General features: G+C 37.8%; 1 protein-coding gene across 1 annotated transcript in view; it reads left to right on the top strand.

Moving 5' to 3' along the window:
- LOC118733675 overlaps positions 1-22,166 on the top strand; it is a 66,529-nt gene extending 44,363 nt beyond the window's left edge. Inside the window, exons 3-6 of the mRNA XM_036463183.1 lie at positions 13,555-13,842; positions 17,590-17,806; positions 18,637-20,710; positions 20,988-22,166. Coding sequence (XP_036319076.1) covers positions 13,555-13,842; positions 17,590-17,806; positions 18,637-20,710; positions 20,988-22,020 — 3,612 coding nt within the window. The 3' untranslated portion in view covers positions 22,021-22,166. The remainder of the gene's footprint in view (positions 1-13,554; positions 13,843-17,589; positions 17,807-18,636; positions 20,711-20,987) is intronic.
- Positions 22,167-23,644: the final 1,478 nt, after the last annotated feature.

Genomic DNA, 23,644 nt, shown 5'->3' with positions numbered 1-23,644 from the left:
TCGGCTGCCTGGTTGCCTACTAGCTGCTTGGTGGCAGCTGAAAAAAAAACTCTGCCTCTTCTTGGTTTGGTGTTTGCCGCAATCAGTTGTTGTTTGGCGTGCGCGACGGTCAGATATTGTTTTGAACGCGCTTTGTCGAGCTGGTGCAAAAAACATAGTGTGTGTGTCTGAGTGGCGCATGTCTGTACGCAAGACAGACATAGTAGTTTAGTTTAAAAGTGTGTGTTTATGCCTGTATGGATATAAATTCTTCATTATAAGATTTCTTTGTTTTCAACTCAGAAGCTGTGCAATAAGAAGAAAATAGAATAAAATGCCACAAACGCTAAACTTTCTTTCACACTAATTGTTAGCTCATTTGGAAAAGAAATAACGGGAGTGCGCTAAACGGCAAAAGCAGTAGTTTAATTTATTTTATGAAATGAGTAAAATATTTAATATTTGAAATGGCAAATTGAAAAAACCCACATAGCTGCGTTTGCGATCGAAAATCGATTTAATGCAGCCTTGGAGTTTGCACAAAATAAAATTGAAATAAATAACTAGCAGTGCATAAAATATGTATACAACAAAAATAGCGTACAGCACACAAAAAAAAACAACAACAACAGCAAGACCAATAAAAATACTTAGCGAATTGTGAAAGACAATCAAAATAACAGAAACACAAGAAAAAAAATCAACCATACAAAAAGCAAGAAAAAAGGTAAAATTTTATATAACAAAAACATTTTCGATTTAAAATCAGCGGCAACGCCGACGACCTTCTCCACCTCCTCTACCCAACAGCCACGCACTAAGCACAAGCAATAAAAGGCCTTAGCGATCAGAGATGATTATATGTTTAAGTTGTGGCTAACTGACTGACCGACAGCGCCAGTTTTTTGTTCATCTTGTTGCTATTTTTGTTGTGGTTACTGCTGTTATTGCTGCTGCTGCTGGGCGCTAGCTAGCTCTAATGACTTGCAGACGCTGATGCTGACGCGACCAAATACCGATGACGGCAAAATTGTTGCTCAAGTTGTTTCGTTTTTATTTGTTGCTATTGTTGTAACCTCGTTGCTGTATTCCTCTTCAACTTTGTTGTTGCTGTACTGCGATTGCGTTGGTAGCGGATATTTTAATGTATGTACTTGTAGAAATAGAAGACAAGTAGAAAACGAAAAAAAACAAAACGAAAGACTTAAGCTACGAACTTGATCTTTTGTTCTGTGCTGCAGCGACATAGCAGAAAAAAGTTTACTCAGCAATCGCAATCGTAGTCATCGCGGAGGTTAAACGATAACAACAAAGTAAGCTGGGGAATACACAAAAGCGTAAAACAACAAATGCAAAACGCGAACGCCGATACGTACAAAGCCGAATTCGACTGCAGTGATTGAATTAATTTTAGCAACAATGTAGCAGCTAAAAATGTATAGCTGAAGCTATTTACTGCTGCGACTGCTCGCTCGCTCGCTTCGGCACGTTACCCAAATGAACGGACTCCAATGAACTATAATAAGTTTAATGGTGTTTCTCCGTTGGAGTTTCTTTAGCTTTTGCAAACGTTTGCCTTTATTCTTCTTCATCTTATCCTTCTCCTTCCTTTTTAACTCAACTCTTTCGCTGCAGCACATCTTAAGCGTCGAGAGATGATGCTCTTTTACTATCCCCAGCATCATTATGACCGCATGCTGATTACTCTAGCTCATCGCTTTTAATGCTATACAGCGCTACATTTTCAACAAACCGGTACTGGGTAATTACCTATACCGGGAGGGTGTGGCAGTATGTATGCTGAGATTTTGCGGCAAGCAAATCCATGGCAGTAATGAAGTTGAAAAAGAATAGACAATCGACTTTTCTATAACTTAAACTCGTATCAAGTGATGTCAGTGGAAGATGTTTGAAGCCGCTTGCACATACGTCTGTAAAAACCGTGCGGAACTTAAGCGGAGTGTGTTAAGAGTGTGCATTTCAGCACATTAATAATAGCCCAATAACTGCCAATCTGAGTTGTAATCAACTGACGCTGAAGACGTTTAAAACTGATGTGGCAATTTCGAAATAAAACTCTTTAACTTGTCTTAATAGTGATTAGTTGATGGCGAAAATGCAGCTTGTGTATGTAATAGTTGTTGAGAGCAATTTAACTGTATTACCGTTGGAATAAATTTGCAACATGAAGAAGAAAACAAACGACAATGAAGAACGAACTTGTAGTAAGAGTTCAAACCAAGATTTTTTATAACAATATACATATGTATATTAGACGCCACACAATGGTCGGAGAGGCAATATTTTACGCAAAAAATGCATATTTTTGAAAACTGTGATAAATTAACCGAAATAAACGATTAGGGCCTAGGTGAAATTGTTTGGACTGAATATATGGTAGACGGCCCCAACATCCCCCCTTTTATAAATATAATTACTGTTATTATTTCACAAATTGATCTTAAATTCATTTTAAATATGTTGCCTCGAATACAATAAATCATTAATTTTGCTAAACAAGTTTATTGTATTTCTCAATTGAAAATGACAGTTGACTTGGCAGTTGTCAATCGAAAAAGTTTGAATGTGGTAAAAAACGCCAGATCAGTGAGCCTTAAAAGATAATACGTTTAATTCTTGGGAAATTTTCTTTATTTTTAGAGAAACTGACAGAGTCTTGACAGCTGTCAACTCAAAATATTTTTATTTGTCGTGACTAACCCGTCTAAAACCTGCTACTGATTGGCATCTTAAAAAATATGTTTGTAGAACAATTAACAGTCCATTTGGCAACTGTCAACTCTCAAAGTTTGACATAAAATATGTGATCTGCATGACTAAAACCTAATCAGTGGCATTTTTAAAAACATTGGTTTATTTTCAGAAAATCTCACAGCTGTCAACTATCAAAATTTTTATTTGACATAAAATTCGCGTCTAGCGTGCCAAAAAACCTAATCAGTAGTATTTTCAAAAATATTTTTTCTTAATTTTAGAGAAGCGTACAGTTGATTTGACAACTGTCAACTTTCAAATTATAAATTTTATGGCACATTCGGATTTATCATTACAACAATATTACGATCCTGCAGTTTTATTATAATCGCAATAGCCCTTCTAATTTTTGGCGTAAAAAATGGCTTCTCCGACAAGTCAAATTGTAGATTTTCTCATACACCTCATACAACACTGAGACCGGGTTTATATATTGTCGAATCTTTACTGATAGCTTCGAAAATGATCTGGGTCAACATCTGGCGATTGCATCGAAGGTTGGCGAATCGCCTTTGGTTCCCCAAGAAGAGCCTTTTTAAATGCTCAACGACCTGAACTACGTGGTGGGAAGCAGCAAGGGGGAGGGGAGGTTGGTGTTCACGTGTCTACGGCGGCATTTAAAGCATGGGCCACTATAACTAGTTCGATTATTTACATAAGTCTCGACAAAATTAAATATTTTGGGAGGCAATGAACTTTTTTATTCTGGCTGCCAGATCACACGATGCACTACTTTCGGTAACGTGACATCTGACCTTGGTTCGCAGCTAGATATAATAATACTACCTTCGACCATCGAAGCCAAACGCAGGGACTGCAATGGCTGGCAGGCATCGAGGGGTGTTTGAAGAGCCGCCCTAAACCTCAGAGGGAATTGGTTTCAACTTTTTGGATTGCTAGCTGATCACTCCTTAAATAATTGAAACCCATGCAAAATTCTTCCTACCATAGTTATGGTTATGGTTATAACCAGGCCTAGACGATGCAGACTGCGCGGTACCCTCGGGGTAGCGACGCGTATTCGTATACACGAAGTTGAAGGCGAAAATAAAGTGTAATTTAGCGTATTGAATTTGACGCAATTCATTAAGAAACAATGATTAATTTTTGCTTAATTTATAACCATAACCTTACCACAGTTATTATATACCAAATTATTTTAAATGCATACGTACATACGTCCCGTAAAAAATATTTAGAGACACTAAAACTTTTTCAAACACCTTCAGGTGAATTTCAATTAAAATTCTTAGAAATGCATGTCTTGGTATGCGCCCCACTATGTATGTACGTGAGCTGACTATTTACCACACAAATCTACGATGCATCAACTAATGCCGAGCTCGATTATGTTGCAAAAGAACATGTCTATGTAGTATGCAATAAGGCCTATCGAAAGAACCGCCCAATCCGCTGTTACGTGTGCTTGCAGAAAACCAGTCGAAGAATGCCTCATGGCGGCGGCAGCCAGAACAAAAGCCGCAATTCAAGTTAACGCCAGCCTACACCAGCGATTGCGTTTAGTGCTTGCGTGGTAAGCAGTTGGGTTGCATGCAAATGCGAATATCTACACATATGTACATATATATATTTACACCCAAAAAACAGCTGAGGCAGCACTAAATGGCTCCAAAGCGGGCACATATGTAAGTATAAACACACTCACTCGCCGAGGTACAACAGCAACGGCTGCCAGGCGCGAGTGCACGCACAAGCACATGCCGTGCACATTCACACACACACACACACGTACAAACTTGCAAATGGGTGTGAGTCCATGTCACCACCTTCGCCCCACTTCCTGCTGAAAGATAGCAGATCGCGCAGTCGCCTGCCTGTTCATGTTGAACAACTCCCAAGGCAAACGAGTCTTGGGAAAATCAATTGTCGAACGTTGCCCCTTTGCCAATTTATTTATTCATACTTGCTAAAATATATACACACAAGTATGCTGCAATATACTTATATATTTATACATACATACATGTTTGTACATCATAAGTTTCTATCCAAACTTTAGTACAACTTCTTCTTCTTCGACTCCCTACTGCGCCACAGTGGGATGCGTTGTAAAGCTCTATCGCCCGCTAGCGAAATGGAGGATGAAAGATGAAAGAAAGCAAGTTTTTTCTCTGCATCATCTTATTTGTGCATATTTTTTTCGCCTCACAACTAGTCTTTGCCACCGCTATGCTGCTACTATCTGAAGCTGCTTGCCTAGGTGAATAGCTTGCTTGTTTTTACCTTGTCTTGTCATGTCTCGTTTTGGTGAATTTCGCCTTCGCCTTCTATTTAATGCCATTCTGCACTTCAACTTAAGTCAATGCTGTTTTTGGTTTTTTTTATTTATTTGCATTGGTGTTTGTTACTATTATTGTTGTTGCACAATTCACAAACTGTCAAGTGGCTGGCCATAAGTGGTAGCAGACCCATGTCTCGTCGTCTCGGTTAAAGTTGGACTTGCATTACATTGTGCTGATTAGGTGTATGTAGTTGCTGCTTAAGCTGAAGAAATTGTATGCATAGAAGCCAGTATGTTCCAAACTTGTGCCTCTTAAATCAGATGGTTCGACAATCATGTCGTGTTCTCCCACGTGGCCTTTGGAGAGGAGGGACTGCCTTGCTTTTTCTTATGTACTGATGCGAGGTAGGCTTCCCTGATAAATCCTAGGGTCTGAATCTAACCTAACTAACTCTCTAGTGCTCCGTTGATGCAGCATGTGCGGTGGTCATACTTAAAATCATTAGGAGCCCTAACTGGCTCAGGTTTTGAGTACTCAAATTTTCTTTGAAACTTTGTCGTCATCCCTGATAACACTAACCTCAGCATTCTTAGTCTGGCTTCAAACATCTCTTGCTCCACTCAGCATCAAAGAACGAGTGGATGTAAGGCAACAGCTGAAAGGAAGAGCCGCGAAGAAGCAGTTTAACGAAAGGCTCGAAGGCGGCGCTTTATTCTGAAAACTCTCCATCAATCTCAAATTTATGATGTCATAAACCGCACTTTGAATGATGCTAGGGTAATTCCTTGAGGGGATAGATGTTTTCGCCTTAGGGCCGTATATTCCTGCCTCTATAACTTGGTCAGTTTTTATGTATGTGATCGAAACGTACTGTCGCTTCAGGCCGCTTTGCTTCCTAATTCAGTCTCGATTTCTCTGGGGTTACGTGCAGTCATTGGTTTTTGCGAACAAACCTTAATGCTTTGGAAGACAATATTATGCTAACCATTGCTAGATATGGCCCCCATTGCATAAAAAAGTGGACGAAAATTAGATTTCCAGAATACGACATATCAGAGATTGCTGCGGCGCCAACTTCTTATGCTTCTAATAAAATCCATTTCAGTTTTAAATTTAGTAATCTCATTATTTTACTGCAGTCAATGTTCTATAGCTCTAAAAAAACTTTTATACGTATGTACATATGTATAATGAATGAGAAAATGATGAAAAAGAAAACCAAATGAATTAAGCAAGTTATGAGTAACAATTTGCATTCTGATCGAATCGTTTGGGAACCGCTGAATCAATTCAACGGTGATATATGCATACATATTTACTTGAACAATACTTGTATGCTTTTTAGTTGTTGTCTCCTTTATTTATGTTTTCAGCATATTGACATGAAGCTGAGCTGCGTACACTGCTTGTTTATTTGTTTAGTTTATGACTTGTACTTTTGTTTTTATTTTGTTCAAGCTTAAAAGTGCCACCAATTTCCCTGCACAAATGACTTTCGCTAGTCACAGTTAATTGCGAATACATATGTACATTTGTAAGTGTTGTACATATGTATGTATATGTGCATGTATGTACCTAAATACATATGTGGGTATGATTGTCATCTCAGACATGTCAAGCCTCAATACTCAGCTGGGCCTTTAACACCTCTACCCGCCATAATATTGACAGTATAGATAGCAGATAATAGCAGTTGGAAAATTTTCACATAAACACCTTGCTTTGGACATTGTTCATTATGTTTTCTTTAATTGTAAGCAATTCGCGACGCTACACTTTAATATTTTACTTTCGAGTTGTATGCTTTTGATTATGCAACATTGTACCTTAACGATTTTATTTTATCCGCTTTTTTAACCATTTGGGCTGCAGAAACTCAAATTGCATGAATCATAAGGAAATTAAATGCTTAAATTAAAAATGTCGATGGATTCAACACCCAGCAAATTTATCATCTAATAGAAGAACGATTTGTTTCTGTTTTAAGCCGATAGAGAATTATTTAATGTATCCATTGCAAAATTTGTTTGAATTTATACTTCACTTCAGTAACCTTTCTCTTTACGGACTTCTCGTACTTCAATCAATTTTAGACGATCTCCTGTGTACACTCCGGCTATTTGATCTATCGCAACCTTGAAGTGCTTCACGCTCCTTCCGTAATATTCGGTATTAAATTTGAAATTATCAACTTCGCTTACCCAATGATCTCTTGAACTTTTGTGAAGTGCTACTGTGAGGTCTGATCTTTCCTTATAGGTAAGAGTACGTCAGTCTTTGTGTGTGGTTTCAAAGTGATCGATTCTGCTGAAGTCCTTGGTTCTAAAGACGGTCATCAAGCTGGTCTTAGGTCTACCCGACCATAATTTGTGGGTGATGACTTGATTACCGGAGGACACAGGGCGGAAAGGTGCCAGGTTGCTTTACTTTTTCGAGCGGAACTACCCTTAGGGCTATTCATAATAAAAATGAGATACTTTGGTACCATTGTTTGTGGATCGGATGCACATGCAGCGTGCCTTCTTTGTAGGCGTTTTTTCTCCGTATTAGAGCTCAGTCGTGGCGTGATATTTGTTACGGTAGGGGCTGTGGGAAGAAATGGATTGACTTCCCGGACAAAGAGCAGCTGTACACGGATAAGGCTCAGCAGCTCAGGAAGTCGCCATGGAGGATTTCATGAAAGGCCCTAAGCAGGTAGATGCTTGATTCATGACATCTTGATCCGGTCATAAAAATAGAAAGCCAAGTGATTTTGGCAAGAATATTCGTGGGATGGATATGCAAGGCAACAAAATGTATTAGAGCAAAAACCTCGCCAAGCTCTTGGACTAGAAGGCCCCCGTACTGGGATGTGTTAACCGCAGAGTGGTCCTATGCTATGCTGTGATATGCCCTTCAAGGTTTTGAACATTTTTCCTTTTTCCTAAGCGGGTTCGAGTCAAAAATTTGTGATTATTGTTTCCGATGCATCAGAATACTTTGAGTTTTAAACTCATGCGGCTACTACTTAAATCAACGTTACATTGAAGGAAGCTTTGTGGCTTTTGTACTGATCAGGAACGTTTCCCTCGAGAAGAAGTCCCTGACTAAGAGAGTTAGTTTAAATTAAATTTTTTTTTCGCTGGCTTTTATTTTATTTTTTACAAGCAATAGGGTCATCGAAATGCTTGGAAAGCTACCTTTAAACAGTTTGAAATCCGATTTCATATTGAATAGAAACCAGATAAACTAATATGCGTATACATACATACATAATATGTTGCATACAAACTCAATAGACACACACAAAAAAGTAGCTCAATCACCGTTTATGTAAAGCTTCGTAATGTTTCTCCCTGCATCGCTTAGTTTGATATAATTTCACTGGCGCCTACCAAGAAAGAGGCGCACTTCAAACGGTTTGTGTCCCCAACAGCGGCACAGATCCAAATCGGCGCACAGCAGCTCAAGCAATTAATTGCTGTCATTATAGTGAATGTCACGGTGTTTTTAATAGGTTTTCAAAACGAAAATTAAAGCAAGTCATCAAAATGGACGCAATTATCTAATAATGAAATGAAAATCAGAGAAAAACCCGCAAACACAACATTGCAGTTAACAACATGATTAAAGAAAAGCACTGTTACACACTTTGTTGCTGGTTATTATGTGTTTTTTTTTTGTATTTCTCTCTCTTTGTTATAATCACCATTGTTCGAATTTGTATTTGTGCAATCTTGTCATTCGCACGCTAGCGACAGCTATGGTGCGCTTGGGCAGCGCTCAAGCTTGTTGGTGCATCGTCTATTAATTATGTAGAATATGTAGGCACATCTCACTGCGCTTACATCTCGTGCTTTTTTGACGTAATAATTGCTAGTTGAATTTCTTAATTTATTAACACTGTGCACTTGCCATTGAACCAGAGCTGAACAGTCTTAAATTGAGTGAGTTAAGTGCGTTCGTACCAAAAAAAAAAAAAAATTAAGGAAAAAACGAGCAACACGCTCGCTTTCTATGGCCATCAACAGCGTCTCGATAGGCCATCTTAATGTTAAATTACAGTTAAGGCGAATGCGCAATTGGCCATTGAGTGTTTTGTCGCTGTCGCTGTCGCATTGCTTTACCTTCTATTTATTTTTTGTCCATGTTATTGGGTCACTGGCAATACTCGATGACGTTTTTTTATGTTAAGATCACTTCGCTGAAGCACAAACATGCTGCTGAGCAATTTACTCACAACAAGTAGTACACTCCCGGCCATAGTTGGCCTTAATCCATTGCATTTAAGTGCACTGAAAGTGTGTGCACTTAAAGTGTGTGCATTAAATGTTAAACTTGTTGGCTTGTGCAAATATATATATTTATTTATCACCAAATTTATGGAACATGTATTGCAGACAATAATCCTAAATTTAAAGGACATTTTCGAGTCATAATTATTTTCAAACATAACTGAATTACCATGAAAACTATTACGCAAATTTCGCAAATGTCAAAAAAGTTATTAGTTTTAACTGAAAATTTCAGCAGCAGTCCCATTTTACAGGACTTTCTCTATGTTCATACTAACGAAATTTAAAATACGGACATCGCTGTAAAATAAAATTAAAAATTAAAGTAAAATTATCAACATAAAAGCTCTATTAATCGACTTAAAAAACACCAGCATACAATCGCATACATATAGATCATTATGGACATTTATGTATGGATCACCTACCTTATAAAAGCAACGATCGACTATGTGGCCGTCGAATTCAGAAAATGTCATAATTATTCACGCTTAAGAAAAAATGTAAATAACTCTATCCAAGTTTGAGGTAAAACCCAAAAAAAAAATTAAAGTTAGTGTAGTGTTTAGCATCTCTAAAATGCACTTCCGTGTTTAGGCATCTCGTGAGTATTTATTATCTCAACAAATGTATGTATGCCCGTCCCTGGATTATATTTTTAAGAGCATTTATTGCAGTTTTTCAGTTTTAAAAGTCAGCCTTTAAGCTTTCTATCGTTGGTCATAATTACGTGGTGATCTTAGTTTTTTTTTTGGTTCAAAATTCACACTGCAAATCAATTTTGGTTTCTTTGTCTAGGCATGTAAATAATCCTAATATAATAATGTAATCGGAAATCAAAAATTTAGATGATATTGTCTTTCCATCGTTCAATGTGCGACAAAACCTCGCTTTTGCCACTATTCGATCACCTCCATCAAGTCTTAAGTTAATACATAATTTTTTATATATTCAAAACCTTATAGTCACTTTACCCTTGGACCTAATCCCCCACTGACAGGAATGGTCCTGTATGTCCCTTCATTCTCGTGCCTTGTTAAGTTCGCTTATACCAAAGTCTGTTTCTTTTAAACTCCTTAAACCTGGAAGCCGGTCCGTGGCGCGACGTGGAGATCAAACGCTCACATCGCCTGCTCGAAGACTGCAGTGTCCTTGAATTATTCGGGAATGTTTCGCATCGCTGGCGTCACTAAGTCACTTCAACACCGCTCTCTGCTGGATTCCTGAACATGGCAATATCGAAGAGAACGAAATAGATGACCAGCGAGATGGATAAGTCCTTACAACAATCTAGTGAAGAAAATTAGCAAGTAAATCAAACCCGTAGGAAATTACCTATTGGCTAACCGAGACGACTGCGAAGAGTCAAGATCTTTGGCCGAGGTTTAACAAGAAAATAACTCAAGCACTTGGGAACTCGCTTTTAACCAGCTTGGCAGTGATAACGGAAGTGAAACTATCGGACCTCAGCTAGTGGGATGTGCCTCCTGCTGGAAAGTATGAAAGCTTCACACACGCCTTTGTAAAACCTAACCTAAACCGGGAAGCGTTCAACGGTGTCTCTGCGTAAAGCTATTGGAATATTATGAATTGCAGACCCCTCGTTTGGCTAAAGGACTGTTTGAAAGTCTTATAAACAGCGTAAAATTCATTAAATGTTTACTTTACTGTAGAACAAGGATTGCTTTTTCTATTTAAGTAGCCAATTTAATTGTATAAATACAAGTATTGTACTTATAATCAGTGCAAATACTTAAATGATTCTCATCCAATTCGCGTTTAAAGAATTTCTCACATGCGTGACAAGACAAGACTCAATTATTTCCATAGCGGAATCTGGCATAGGTATGTACATACATTAGGGTGCATCACTCTCCATAAAAAAAAAATCGGTACTGCTTTTCCATTGCTAACATAAAATTTATTATTTATATTTTAAGACTTCTGGCAAAATATTTCGGAAAAATTGAGGTTTTTATAAAAAGATAGTTAAAAATCTGTTTTCTAAAGAATCACTTCAGATGATAGAAGAGTTTGAGCTTAAAAGGTTTGCATTAAATTGTTTAAAAATTTTATAAAGAAATCAAAATAATAAGATTTTGGCGGTATTTTTAAATCGTTCTAGCTCACGTAAGTTTAAATATTTTTCCGAAATATTTTGGCGGAAATCTTAAAATAAAATACTTTTTATAATTGCCGCATTTTCTTTTGGGATGCACCCTAATGTACATAAGTATATACAAATGCTATAAATGAGTATAAATTTACATAAGTATGCACAAACGTGCAAACATAAATGCATATTTAGTTATGCATGTAAGGAACTGGCTACTAAATGGAGCATAGAAAATTATTCCACATACTCGTACAAAAGAACATTTCAGTGCCAGAAGTTCATTGACTGTGCCGAGATTAAATGCTTCTCAATCTGATAAAGGCACTTCAAAAAATGTGTTAGCTTCACATAAAAATTTCAATTTTAAATTCATAGCTACTCCTCCTACCTGTTCGTACAGGAATTCGGTTACTTTTGTTCACAGATATTCATACATCTGTGCATAAATACATACAGTGGTCGAAAAAATATAACCACATCACATATTGACAAGTTAAACAATACATTTTTTTTGTTATTTAATTTTAGTTATTTTTTTATAAAAATATAGTTCGTTCTTTAAAAAACCGTATAAATCCAGGAAGTCTACTCTGTATTGCAATTAGAAACTCAATGTCACTGGAAAAGTGCCAATATTTGTGCAATATTGAAAAAAAAAAATCAAAAAATTTTCTTATAAAGATTTTTAGTATGCAGTTTTGTAGCCCAATGACTTCCAAAGGAATAAAGTGCAAGTTTCAAAAGGCTAAAAATATGTTTAATTTTTTTAGAATTTGTTTGTCCCATTTACTTCCATATAACGAATAAACACAATTTATTTTTATATGGATGAAAACCGTAAAAACTTCGACAAAAAAATTAAAAAAAAATCAACGGTACTATTTAGCCATTTGAAACTTTTACTTTATTCTATTAGAATTCAATGAGCTAGAAAACTGCATGCTCAAAATCTTTCTGAGAAATCTAATTAAAAAGCTCGAAATTTGTATGAAAGTTTTTTTTTTTTTTTTGTTAATAGTACCCAAGGTTTGGAACTCGGATTTACACGGATTTTGTTAAATAATGAACTATATTTTTATAAAATGTAATTGCAAAAAAAAATTAAGATGTTAAAACTTGTCAATATGTAGTGCGGCTATAATTTTTTCGACCACTGTATGTAGATATGTAAAAAGACATGCGAGTGCTTTATTTAGACGTGCGTAAAAATTTAATTTTTTACTGCAATGAATTGCCCGCATACAATCCTGGTACAATTAACATAAACACAAAGTAACTGACTCAGCAAGTAAAAAACACTAAAAGGGGCTAAATATAAGTCAAGCATAGATATGTACATATGAAGATATGTACATTATTATGTATGTACAAATATAAAACAAATTACAAAGCAATGGCAAACGGCAAGCGGAAGGCATTTATGTGAAGTGGCAAAAGTAAAAGCTTTAAGTCTTGAAGACTATTTATTAAGCAAAAGTGAATTGTCTTACTAATGTGTTCTATTGTTACTAGTAACGTATTATTGTTGCTGTGTTTAATGTTTTTTTTTTTTTTTTATTTGTTGTTGCCACTCATGTGTTATTCTTAGTTAGTGTTGTGCAGATTGCAGCGGATATTTCAAAGCAAAACAATCGTTGTACGAAAATGCAGGTTTTGGTTTTGCTCTAAATACTGCGGTAACACTCAACGTGTCTGATGTCTCTACACGCACGCAACAACAACAATAACTCTAAGATGGAAGCGGCAAGCAACAGCAAAAGCGCACCACAACAATAGTGCCAAAAGCGCCAACAACCGTCATTTGTCACCAGCAGCTGATAAGCTTAAGCTTCATGCTGCCACTGTTGGTATTTTGTTGGTTTGGTGATTCTTGGCGTTGATGTTGGTGTCGATAACGACACCAATGACGATTATGAAGTTTCAACGTCATCATTATGATGATGTAATATTTCAATAGCACCGACCACAATTCTATTCTTTTTTTTCTGCTTTGGTTTACTTTGTTAATAATTATAAATATACATACATAGGCGTAACGAAATCTTGTTTTTTTTTTTATAGCACGTACTTAGTAGATATATATTTTTGCTTTATAATAGTATGTATGTATGTGCAAATGCTTTATGTGTACTCATATTTATAGTTTTTTTATATTTCTATTTGTTAGACTTACGTGAAGGCAGTCAATAGCGGCGTTGAGAATCTACAAGAAGTTTTACTAGCAGCGGAAGATCATAAGCAACTTGTGCCATTGGGTCCACGCATTATCGCCAATACGACCAAGTCTTTTAAAACTATCGATTCGGAAGATATTGAGAAGCGTTGCCTACTGCAAGCTGATGGTAAACTTGTTACAGAGAGCAAGAAAACAACTGAGCACGAAGTAATTGTAGACCGTGAACTGCCCGAAGAAGACGATCATTCAACGGGAAGTCGTGAGAAAATCGAAACTGTGGTAAGTCAATCGGGGGAAAAATTAGGCGTTTTTTTTTTGGGAGGTGGCTGCTAATGAAGTAGTACATATGTGCTTGACTAAAAATAGTAAAGAAATTCCATGTGAACAAGAAAAAATGCTAATTACAAGTAGCTGGTTGTTAATTAGGAAATCTCTGAAAAGTTAAAGGGGAAAAAATTGCGAGCAATAAATATATAGAAATCCAGAAAAAATACTCTGTAAAAGAAATTTCCTGCACTTAAGAACACACGTAAGACAAGTACAAATGCAAAAAGAATTTTTTTTCGAAAGTGGACAAGAAGGCAAACAAATTTGGCGTTTAGTGTCTTTGTGATTACGAATATGCCGATCGTTTCTTCCACTTTTTTTTTGTTAAAAAAATTGGAAAATTTAATTATTACACGATTTTTTTATGTTTCATCTGTGCGTAATCAAATCTTTCAATCAATTTTAATCAACTTCTCGATGAGCTAGAGACTTTAAACTTTTAACTTAGCTCAGAACCCCATGACAATGCAGTGTGAAAAATGAATTATTCCACTAAGTGGCGCGGTTGTCGATATATTTGAAAACCCCGAGTTTACGGTCCGATTGAGAATCTATATTACTTACGTGAAAGGGAATAACTCCACAAAAAAAATTTACCCGATAGGTGGCGCAGGAATCGAGATATTTGGAAAACTCTTATTTATGGTCCGATTTGTTTCATATTTAGAGCGTACATATATTACTTAAATGGAAAGAAATAACACCACAGAAAATTTAGCCGTTAGGTGATGCGGGGGTCGATTTAAAATAAAAACATATTACACCCTGCTTCACATCATTTTCTTCGAGAAATAAATTCACATCTTCACGTGTCATTATAGAAAAAATCTCCTTTAGTTTTATTGTGAAGAATGGTTGATTGTTACAGAAAGTGGTGAAAAGATAATATCCCTTTGATATTTTCTCATCACTTCAAAAGGTATACAGTAAAACCTCGATGTAACGAATACTGGTAAAATGAAGAACTAGATATAACTAAATTTCTGCTGAGTCCCCTGAATAAACTTCGTTGCGAAAATTTCTGTACAGAAGAAATTTTGAGCATAAAAACCTTCTGATTATGTTGTCACTGTTAGTAAAAGCCTCTATATAACGAAGTGTCGACCCAAAACAAGTGTGTCGTTATAAAACAAGTAATTTTTAGCAAAATACACAACCGACTTCAATTCTCATATAAATATTTAGGAGTCCCATTATTTCTTAATGATCCAATGATCTGATCTAAAGCAAATTAGTATGGTACCATCCTTGATCCGATCCGATAAAATAAGGATTAAGAAAATCGGTTCTCGTGGTCCAAAGTTATGCGGTAACATACATAAAAAAAAATATTCCGATGAATTGATAACCTCCACCTTTTTTGAGGTCGGCTAAAAAGCGAGAAAAATTAAGGTTATAATGGTCGAAGCTCTGGTATTAAATGACAAAAATCTGACACTCTGAAGCTGACCGCTGTGCATCCCCACCAGCGTGCGTATAAGATGGACACTGCTCTCTATGCGCTGACTACAGAGATATATGGTGCCTTTGAGTGTGCAGAAACTGTGCTCTGCCCCTTCTTCGATATTGATGGAGCGTTCGATAATACGTCTCTTGAGGGGGTCTGCCGGGAACTGGAGAAACGAAGGGTGAAGCTAACCATCCACAGATGGATAAACAAACTGCTTCAAACAAGAATTACTCAAAGCGAAATTGGGGCTGTGTGGTACAGTTTCCAAAAATAAAAGGATGCCCATGAGGAGATGTATTGTCACCCCTCCTACGTTTCTTGGTGTGGTTGGAGAGTTGGTGCGCCAGTTCGGAACTTAATAACAATTCCTCCAGTACGAGTCGTAGTCTATGACCATATCACGATTATGCTAAACTAGAATTCACTGCTCAAAATAGTCCAGAGCTCTCATTTTTCAAGCGGTTAATAAACTAGAGACCAGACAAGATTTAAAAGAAATTTGTCCAGCTCCATTTTTGAATTTTTATTTGTTTATATTAAATTTTTTAGTGCAAAATTCAGAGAAACAACACAAATTTTGAAGAAAATCAATTACCCTGTTCCTGTTAAAAAATGTTACATAAAAATTAGTTGAAAATATTACAGGGTTTCCCTAAAAGGAAAAACTGCACGACTAAAATTTAAAATTTTGTAAAAACCATTTCATGAAAATATTTTTTTTTTTTTAATTTTTAGCAAGCTTACGTTGTGTGCTCGGAATTTCAGCAGAATGAAATTATGAAAAATCAACGCGATTTCTTAACCACTTGAAACTTGCACTGAATTTAATAGGCTATAAAACTGCATACCTAAAATTTATCTTAACACTAAAAAATAAAAAATAATTTGGTCAAATTCTTTTATAATATTTAAATTTTTTCTTTAAATCGTCTGGAAAATAAAGGCACTGGACTATTTTGGCACCACTGTGCATCGTACCCTTCACTAAGAAAAGGAACCTACCAGGTATAATGAATATGATCCTGAATGAGGTGGAGATCTCATGTTGACGCGACCACATTAAAAGCTAATAATGGGTTTCAAGAACTGCCTTAATAAGACAGTCTGCGACGACAACGTCGTATTTTTGTGAAATTCGGGAAGTATTAAAAACCGGGTATAGAGAACGACCGATTTTTTATAAATTATTTTTTTTTTTGAATACTACATATGTACATTAGGGTGGTCAAAAAAAAAAATAAAGTGGGAATTTTATTGCCGACACCCACTGAGATTGTTCCATACCGAAAAAAACACTATTTTTTATTTTGAAATCAAAAAATATTTAGAGAGTGCTCGAAACGCTCAAAGTTTTCCAGGTATTTTATATGGGAAAAAACAACTTCTCGTAGAAATGGTAGAGACTTCTTGAAAATCAATATTTTTCGATCGAAAAACTCTGTTTCTCTTCAGGAGTTTCCCAATAATAATCCTACTGGATGGCGGCTTAAATATTCCAACTTTGCTCTTTTCCACCCGAATGTACATACCAGCAAAATAGTGCTCCATTGTGTGGCACAATAGTTGTAAAAAGAAGAATTTTTTACAACTTTATCTCTCCTTCCGACGATAAAAATGTCAATAAACGAGATGTCCATGAATTATTTAAAAGAGCAGAGTGTTCTAAACTCTGCCGAACAGAGGTTCTCCATACATATATCGGAGGAGCGGCTCAGACAGTAACATAGCAATGAAAAATCGCCGTAATTATTTTTTGAGCGTGACTCAATCCTTGATTTTGTGTACAGACTTTGATGAATTTATACTGCATTGTTTATTATAAATGATACTTCTGGTATCTCTAACATGGAACCTTAGATATAATTTGTTTGGAACAAAGTCCATCCAAGTCCTAATCTATGTACTTAGTATTTCCGAGAAGACTTCCCCACCCCGGAAAGCAGCAAATATTTTATGTAGTTTCAATATTCATAATTTTTCGAAAGCACGACGGATGTTTAATGAGACAATACTATATTTCGATTCAGAAAGGGACATAATTACGCAGTTATGTATTCCACGCTGTGTATCTTTCGTCCCGAATTTGAGTACATTGTTTATTGGCAGACTTATTCCAAGATAGCTGATTCTAGAAAAACAAACCAACCCAGTTAAAAAACTTCCTCCATTTTCTCCATTTCTTGCACACATTTTATTAAGCATTCATTTGGTTTGCATTATCTTAAAAATATAATTTTCAATAATTCTAGGAAGCTACACAGCGCCTCTACAAGCAACGTGACGAGCAATACGTCGATAGGGTTGTTGATGGCAAAGTGGTTAATACCGAAATGAGATACGCTGCCGAGACAATGCAAATCGAAAAGGATGGCTCATTGGAACGACCCGGCGATTGGGATAGTTTATCGGATCGTATGCGAAAATTGCGACGTCCGCATCCGAAGAGTGCATTGCAGCCGCACAAGGGTAAGATCGAAGCCTACATTGAGTTTAGTAAGTGCAAAACAAACGCTTTCAGTTAGTGGAAAACGCTCGTCTCTGTATTCGTTGTAACTTATATGTGGTACGATAAATACATTTCCAACAACAATCACACACTCATCAAGCTATGTACACTTACGAAAGATACAACGAATACACACAAGAGCGAATTCCACTATTCTAAAGGTACCTGCTTATTTCACAGTTTTTTCTACATTATTTTAAGATCCAAAATGACTATATGAATTCAATTGAAATCATTGTTTTAGAGTCCGGGAAATTGTTATAAATTCAAATCCCTTGTTAATAAAAGTATTATAGCTTGATTTCTTTTTATTTTTAAGGGTGAGGACTTTTAGATCTTTTTACTTCAATCAGATTTCATTATGATTAAACGACTGTTGATCTTTTAAGAGCCAAGGGAACTCCATTCTCACATGGTGTTACTCTAGATTCTACTTATTTCAAACGCTCCCTAAACAAAGCCGAACGATTATCTGTTGACCAATGTTTTAAAGTAGATTTTTTAGCCTCTTTTAAATGACTTGAAAGAACGTTTTCAAAAATGACTTTACTGTAATAATCCTACGAACTTTGGACCTGGCAGGATATATCTTCGAAAGAAATAGGTTCCGAACTGCAATTTGAAAGTTTAGCTTTGCCATCTCCTCAATCTGAGCACGTCGAACCTGATCTGCTTTGATTTGAGAAAATAGGCTAAAAACCATTCAAATGCATCTAACTCTACAGTTATTAAATGTTGATTAGCTATCCTTTTCTGCTTAAACTATATTCAAATATTTGTTTCTTTGAAGAAGCCACCCTACTGGCCGACCGCAAAGATGCATTAACTAAACGACCGCTGGACTTTGATCGTGAGGAGGAAACACGTAAGGGTGAAACGATTAAGTGGTTAGAATCACATTTCGGTAGTGAATCGACTGCCTCAAATGATTCACGAGAAGATGACGCAGTCGGCGGTGTTGTTGGTGGCGGCAGCGGCGACATAGAACCAACCAAGAAAACCTTCTTCAATGTTACTATTAAATCAAATCAAACACAGGCACCGACACCGACACCGCTGACCAACGGCCATAGAGCGACCGCGAACAACACCTTTGAACGCAAGCAGCCGAAAGACCATATTCTGGAGGCTCACCCAAGTGGACCAGCCGGTCGTTCCAAGTACTATCAGGGCATTTCGAATTGGACCGAACGCAAAGAGCCGCCTGTTAATCACTTCGCCACAAAAGCATTTCGCGAGGATCTGCAAGAGACTGTCGAACGCAATCGTTTGCGGCGTAGTGACGTCCATAATGGACGAGATAAACAGCAGGAGAATCATTATTTGGTGGAGTCTAGCGACAACTATGTAAGCCGCGAAGATATTCTGCACCAGAAGCAGCGACAAAGTTTATCATCACAGTTTCTGGCAAAGACTATTCGCAATTCGCGTGACAGACTCGATGAGTTGGATGTGCCGGCGTTGTGTACTGCAAAGACGAGTCGAGAAATGGGTGTACGTCATGTGAGCGGTTCACGTGGTGACCTTAGATACAGTGGACTGAATGTTGGAGGCGACTTGGACCACAACAAACGAACTTACGTGCCTACTAAACAACAAAGTCAGGAGCGCGATTTAGAAATGCGACACTCAGGGGATTTCGCACCTAGTCCAGTAAAAAAGTACGAGCTAGGCGAGTTGCGTAGCCGTAGCTACGAACGCACATTGGACGATACAACACGCGTGGGCTATGAGCTACACAACTCGAATTCACTCAAACCCATGCTTGCGGAGCCACGTGCAATTTCGCCCGATCGCGAGCTATTTCAAACCAGCACATTAGGTCGACCTACGGTGCCACAACGTCGACGTGCTATCGAGAAAAAGCTACGGCAGCAACATAGCGCCTCACCGCCACCGCCACACAAAGTGCCATTAGAGCGTCAACATGCGCATAGCCAACGAAATCTGTTGGAACCGCCGCCTGATTACTCACCACCGCCGCGCAGTCGCTCCTCATCGCCGCAGGTAGAATATGTGAATGGCGTGCGTAATCATCGCAACTATCGTAACAACGTCGCTGATAGTACAGCCATCAGCTATGGACCACCCAATCAGGCGTATGTGCAGAGCAGTACGCTTACACGAAAGCAAAATCAACGGACACGATTCGCGCCAACAACGCCACACGAGCAACCACACTCGCAAGCCTATTTGCGTCCTGTCATGGCGACACAAACAACGCAAACAACAGCCTCCACTATTTCCAACTCGACCGTCGCCTCACACAAGTCAAGCAGAATGGGTCAAGTGATAGGAAATTCGTTACGCAAGCTCGTCAATAAGATACGCTCGGCAAGCGCAGAACGTAAAATGCGCATGAAGTCGCGCAGTAAGTCCCGTGAACAGTCGCCATCACCACAAGCCATCGATAAGATGGGCGGCCAACAAACCACCTATCAGCAATATAATCTCATAGATAGTCATATTGGCGGTCAGGGAGGCAGCAATGAGTCCGAGTTGGAGAGCATGCCAAACGAAACGACACAGACGCATAAAAGCTATGGGCATGCGACGCCTTTGGAGCGCAATGGGCAACCGCCAACACAACTTAAACGTGCCAATTCAGCAGATCCTTACGCTAACGAACGGGAGACGGGCGAACGTGGACCGAGTCCTAGGCAGCGTTACTACTTGGGTGAAGATCCATACTCGAGCACTTTGTATGGCAAGGAAAATATGTACGGGCCAGGTTCTGTGGGGAAACGTAAAACCTTAGCTGGACGAGAGAGTGCAGATCCCGGATATGTGGGCAGGCTTGAGCGGACAAATCGCGAGGCAAGTGCGACGAACCGGCGTGATGAAGGGGACTACTACAAGCAGAGGTGAGTTAAATATTCTTTCCATTTGGTTTTTTTTTTTCTTAAAGATAACACTGCAGCGGCTTAGACTCCTCTAATTTTTAGTCCCCATTTGAACCGCAGTCCTGCAAAAGCTGGGCAGTTTAAGAGAAAGTGTAGTAGTAGCTACCTATTAGCTTAGTCTTACTTGCCACGGAATCGAATCATTACTGGACTGACTCGCCACTTCGTTTCTCTGCTCTCATTTTGCTACCATTTTGCATCCAATATGATTATAACTTTAATTTTTCCTCTATTCTAGAAACGTTACGACCAGCACCTTGGGCCGATATCAACGCACAGGTCAGAACTTCGCTGCTTCAACGCCCAATTTAAATCAGGACTATCGCACTACCCAAACATTGCCACGCAAATTGCAGGATCATCATCAGCAGCAACCGCACCAACAGCCACATACTCAGCCCTCGCATGCCGCGCAATCGTCTGGCTATCAGAGATCTGGGCAACGTCTGGTATCAAGCGGCTATAGCACTCTGGGACATCCTGAGCAACGAGCACAATACCAACAACAACACCAGCAGCAGCAGCAACAAGAACAACAACAGCAGCAAAGAATGCAACAACAACACACAACTACTGTAACGGCCGTTGGTCCAGCAAAACCTGCACGCACCTACGCCAAAGCGCTCAATCGCAGCAAAAGCTTCAACGTCCATGCCATGAATGGCAGTCACGACCCCAGTCCCATTTACATTGAAAAGCTAACAAAAAATAATTACACCAACAATTACAACAGTCACAATACAAGCAATCTGTACGCCAGTCAAGCCTACAAATCGAACCCGCACCTCTACAGCGGTCCGTCAAAGGAAAATTCGCTGCAGAGTGGACTGAAAAGCCCCTCAATTGTGAATTTAATTAGCCGCAGTCAAAAGGATTTAACTAAAATTGATAGCTTGGAGGGAGAGCATGTCGATACGTTGGATAAGAAGCAAGCATTTATGCGCGGATTGCATCAACAAGCGCCAGATTTGTATAAGACGTTGCATGGCGATGAAAGTTACCGTCACAGCACGCCCAACAAATACCACCAGCTGCGCCACTCCACATCACTGGAGCCACGTTCGCCCATTGAGATTAACAAGGACACAGCGAGCATAGTGCGTAGAGACAGCTCAAGTAATGACGGGTATGTGCTGAATACGTATAGCAATAAAACAACAATGGAGAGTGCAACAGCCAATAGACGAATACTCTATAAGGACGAGCAAAGGCGTCGTACACCAGGTGGGGCCACAATAATATCCGTACGTAATGTGGAAGGTGAAAAATGATTGCTTGATCAAAGGTGATAGTGGAAATGAGAAAATTGGAAAGTCAGCTAGACAATACTTACAAAATGTAAATACAAACATATTAGGCGATAGGATAATGGAAAAGAAGAACTCCAGCGCACTAGTTAGATGAAAAATCGCGTATCCAAAAAGGCTTAACTTTCATTTGACGGGACGCAAATAAAAATTGGAAGCCTATAAATATATGTAACTCTGCACCAGAAGAAGGGGGACTATGCACCAACTCTTGCACCCAACAATAGCAATAAAGAGCACAAATCGTTACTCATATAGTTGATAAGCACTATAAGGCCACCCGACAGCACTCTATTGTATATTGTTTGTGGCAGTTAGCCGCTTCTATGGCGCTCCATTTGAAGTGTATTTCAGAGTTTGGTAATAGCTTTAGTATTAAGTTGAAATTAGCGTAAAATTTACAGAATGCTATGAATTTGATGAGGCAATCAAGAAGCAGACTCAAAATTTTCTATAGCTGTGGACTTTTGCCAAAACCGCTTATTTGATTTGCGAAGGTTCGCTTTTTGTTGAAAAACTTTGTGAGTTTCTATACAAAAATTTTACAATTTTATTCCAGGGGCCGTATTATGATGTTTATAATAGGAATCATAATTCAGCCGTTAAAATTGGATATCTGTTTTACCGATCAAATTAACCGTTATTTTTTGATTTTTATTTTTTCGATTTAAAACGATTATTTTTGTATTGAAAACAAATTACGATTCGACGATTAAATTTGACCGAAAAAAATATGTATCGAAATTTAACGATTATTCTCAATCGATAAAATAAAAATCAAATAATAACGATTTTGCAATGATCAAAAAAATTATGGTATTTAACGGTTATTTCCACACCTGTGATTAATTCAGAGTGAAAACTTTGTTTGGGACCCCAACGATTTAACATGAATATAAGCAAAAATGCCCGAGCACTTAAGTGGCGTTGTCAAATGCCCACAGATATCCATATACATATTATCCGGCGTAAATGTTAAATGTTAATTATGTTTAAATTTGAAAAAATTAGAGTTATCTCAAATGTACGTATATTAGATCAAGCCAAAATAAAAAATCCTGCAACGCGACAGGAAACTGACACAAATTTGAAGATTTGGTAGAGTAATGATCCTCCATTAATCTCTCCCCTACTTAAAAAAATAATTTCTTCTCCTTTGAAGCCAATACAATTTTCTAGGATCAATCAAAAAGTCCTAGTATATTGGTTATATGCCCTTTAGGTATTATGCAGACTCAGATTCTTTAAATTCCTAAATTAGTCCTTTTTATCGACTTTATTTGGCTTACCCTGTTTGGGGCAAATCTTGTAATTGAAAAAATGACAATTTAGGAATTTAATGAATCTGAGTCTGCATAATACTTAACGGGCATATAATCAATATATTCTTATAGTTTCGAAAGTTTTCTTTGATCCCTTTGATTTACCTTCAAAGAGAAAAAATTCATTTTTTTTTGCGTTTTATTTCTATGGGAAAAATTAAAAAATCTATGCGGCACCTCTTAGAATTATCGTAGCGGGAGGAAATGAAGGATCGTTACTATATTAAATATTAACCGGAAACTCGCATTGCAAGACTTTTTTTGGC

The sequence above is a fragment of the Rhagoletis pomonella genome, unplaced genomic scaffold (genome assembly GCF_013731165.1).
Source record: "Rhagoletis pomonella isolate Grant_MI unplaced genomic scaffold, Rhpom_1.0 Rhpom_scaffold_00002, whole genome shotgun sequence".
In the NCBI taxonomy this organism is placed as follows: Eukaryota; Metazoa; Arthropoda; class Insecta; order Diptera; family Tephritidae; genus Rhagoletis; species Rhagoletis pomonella.
This window is presented reverse-complemented; position numbering and strand designations above follow the sequence as displayed.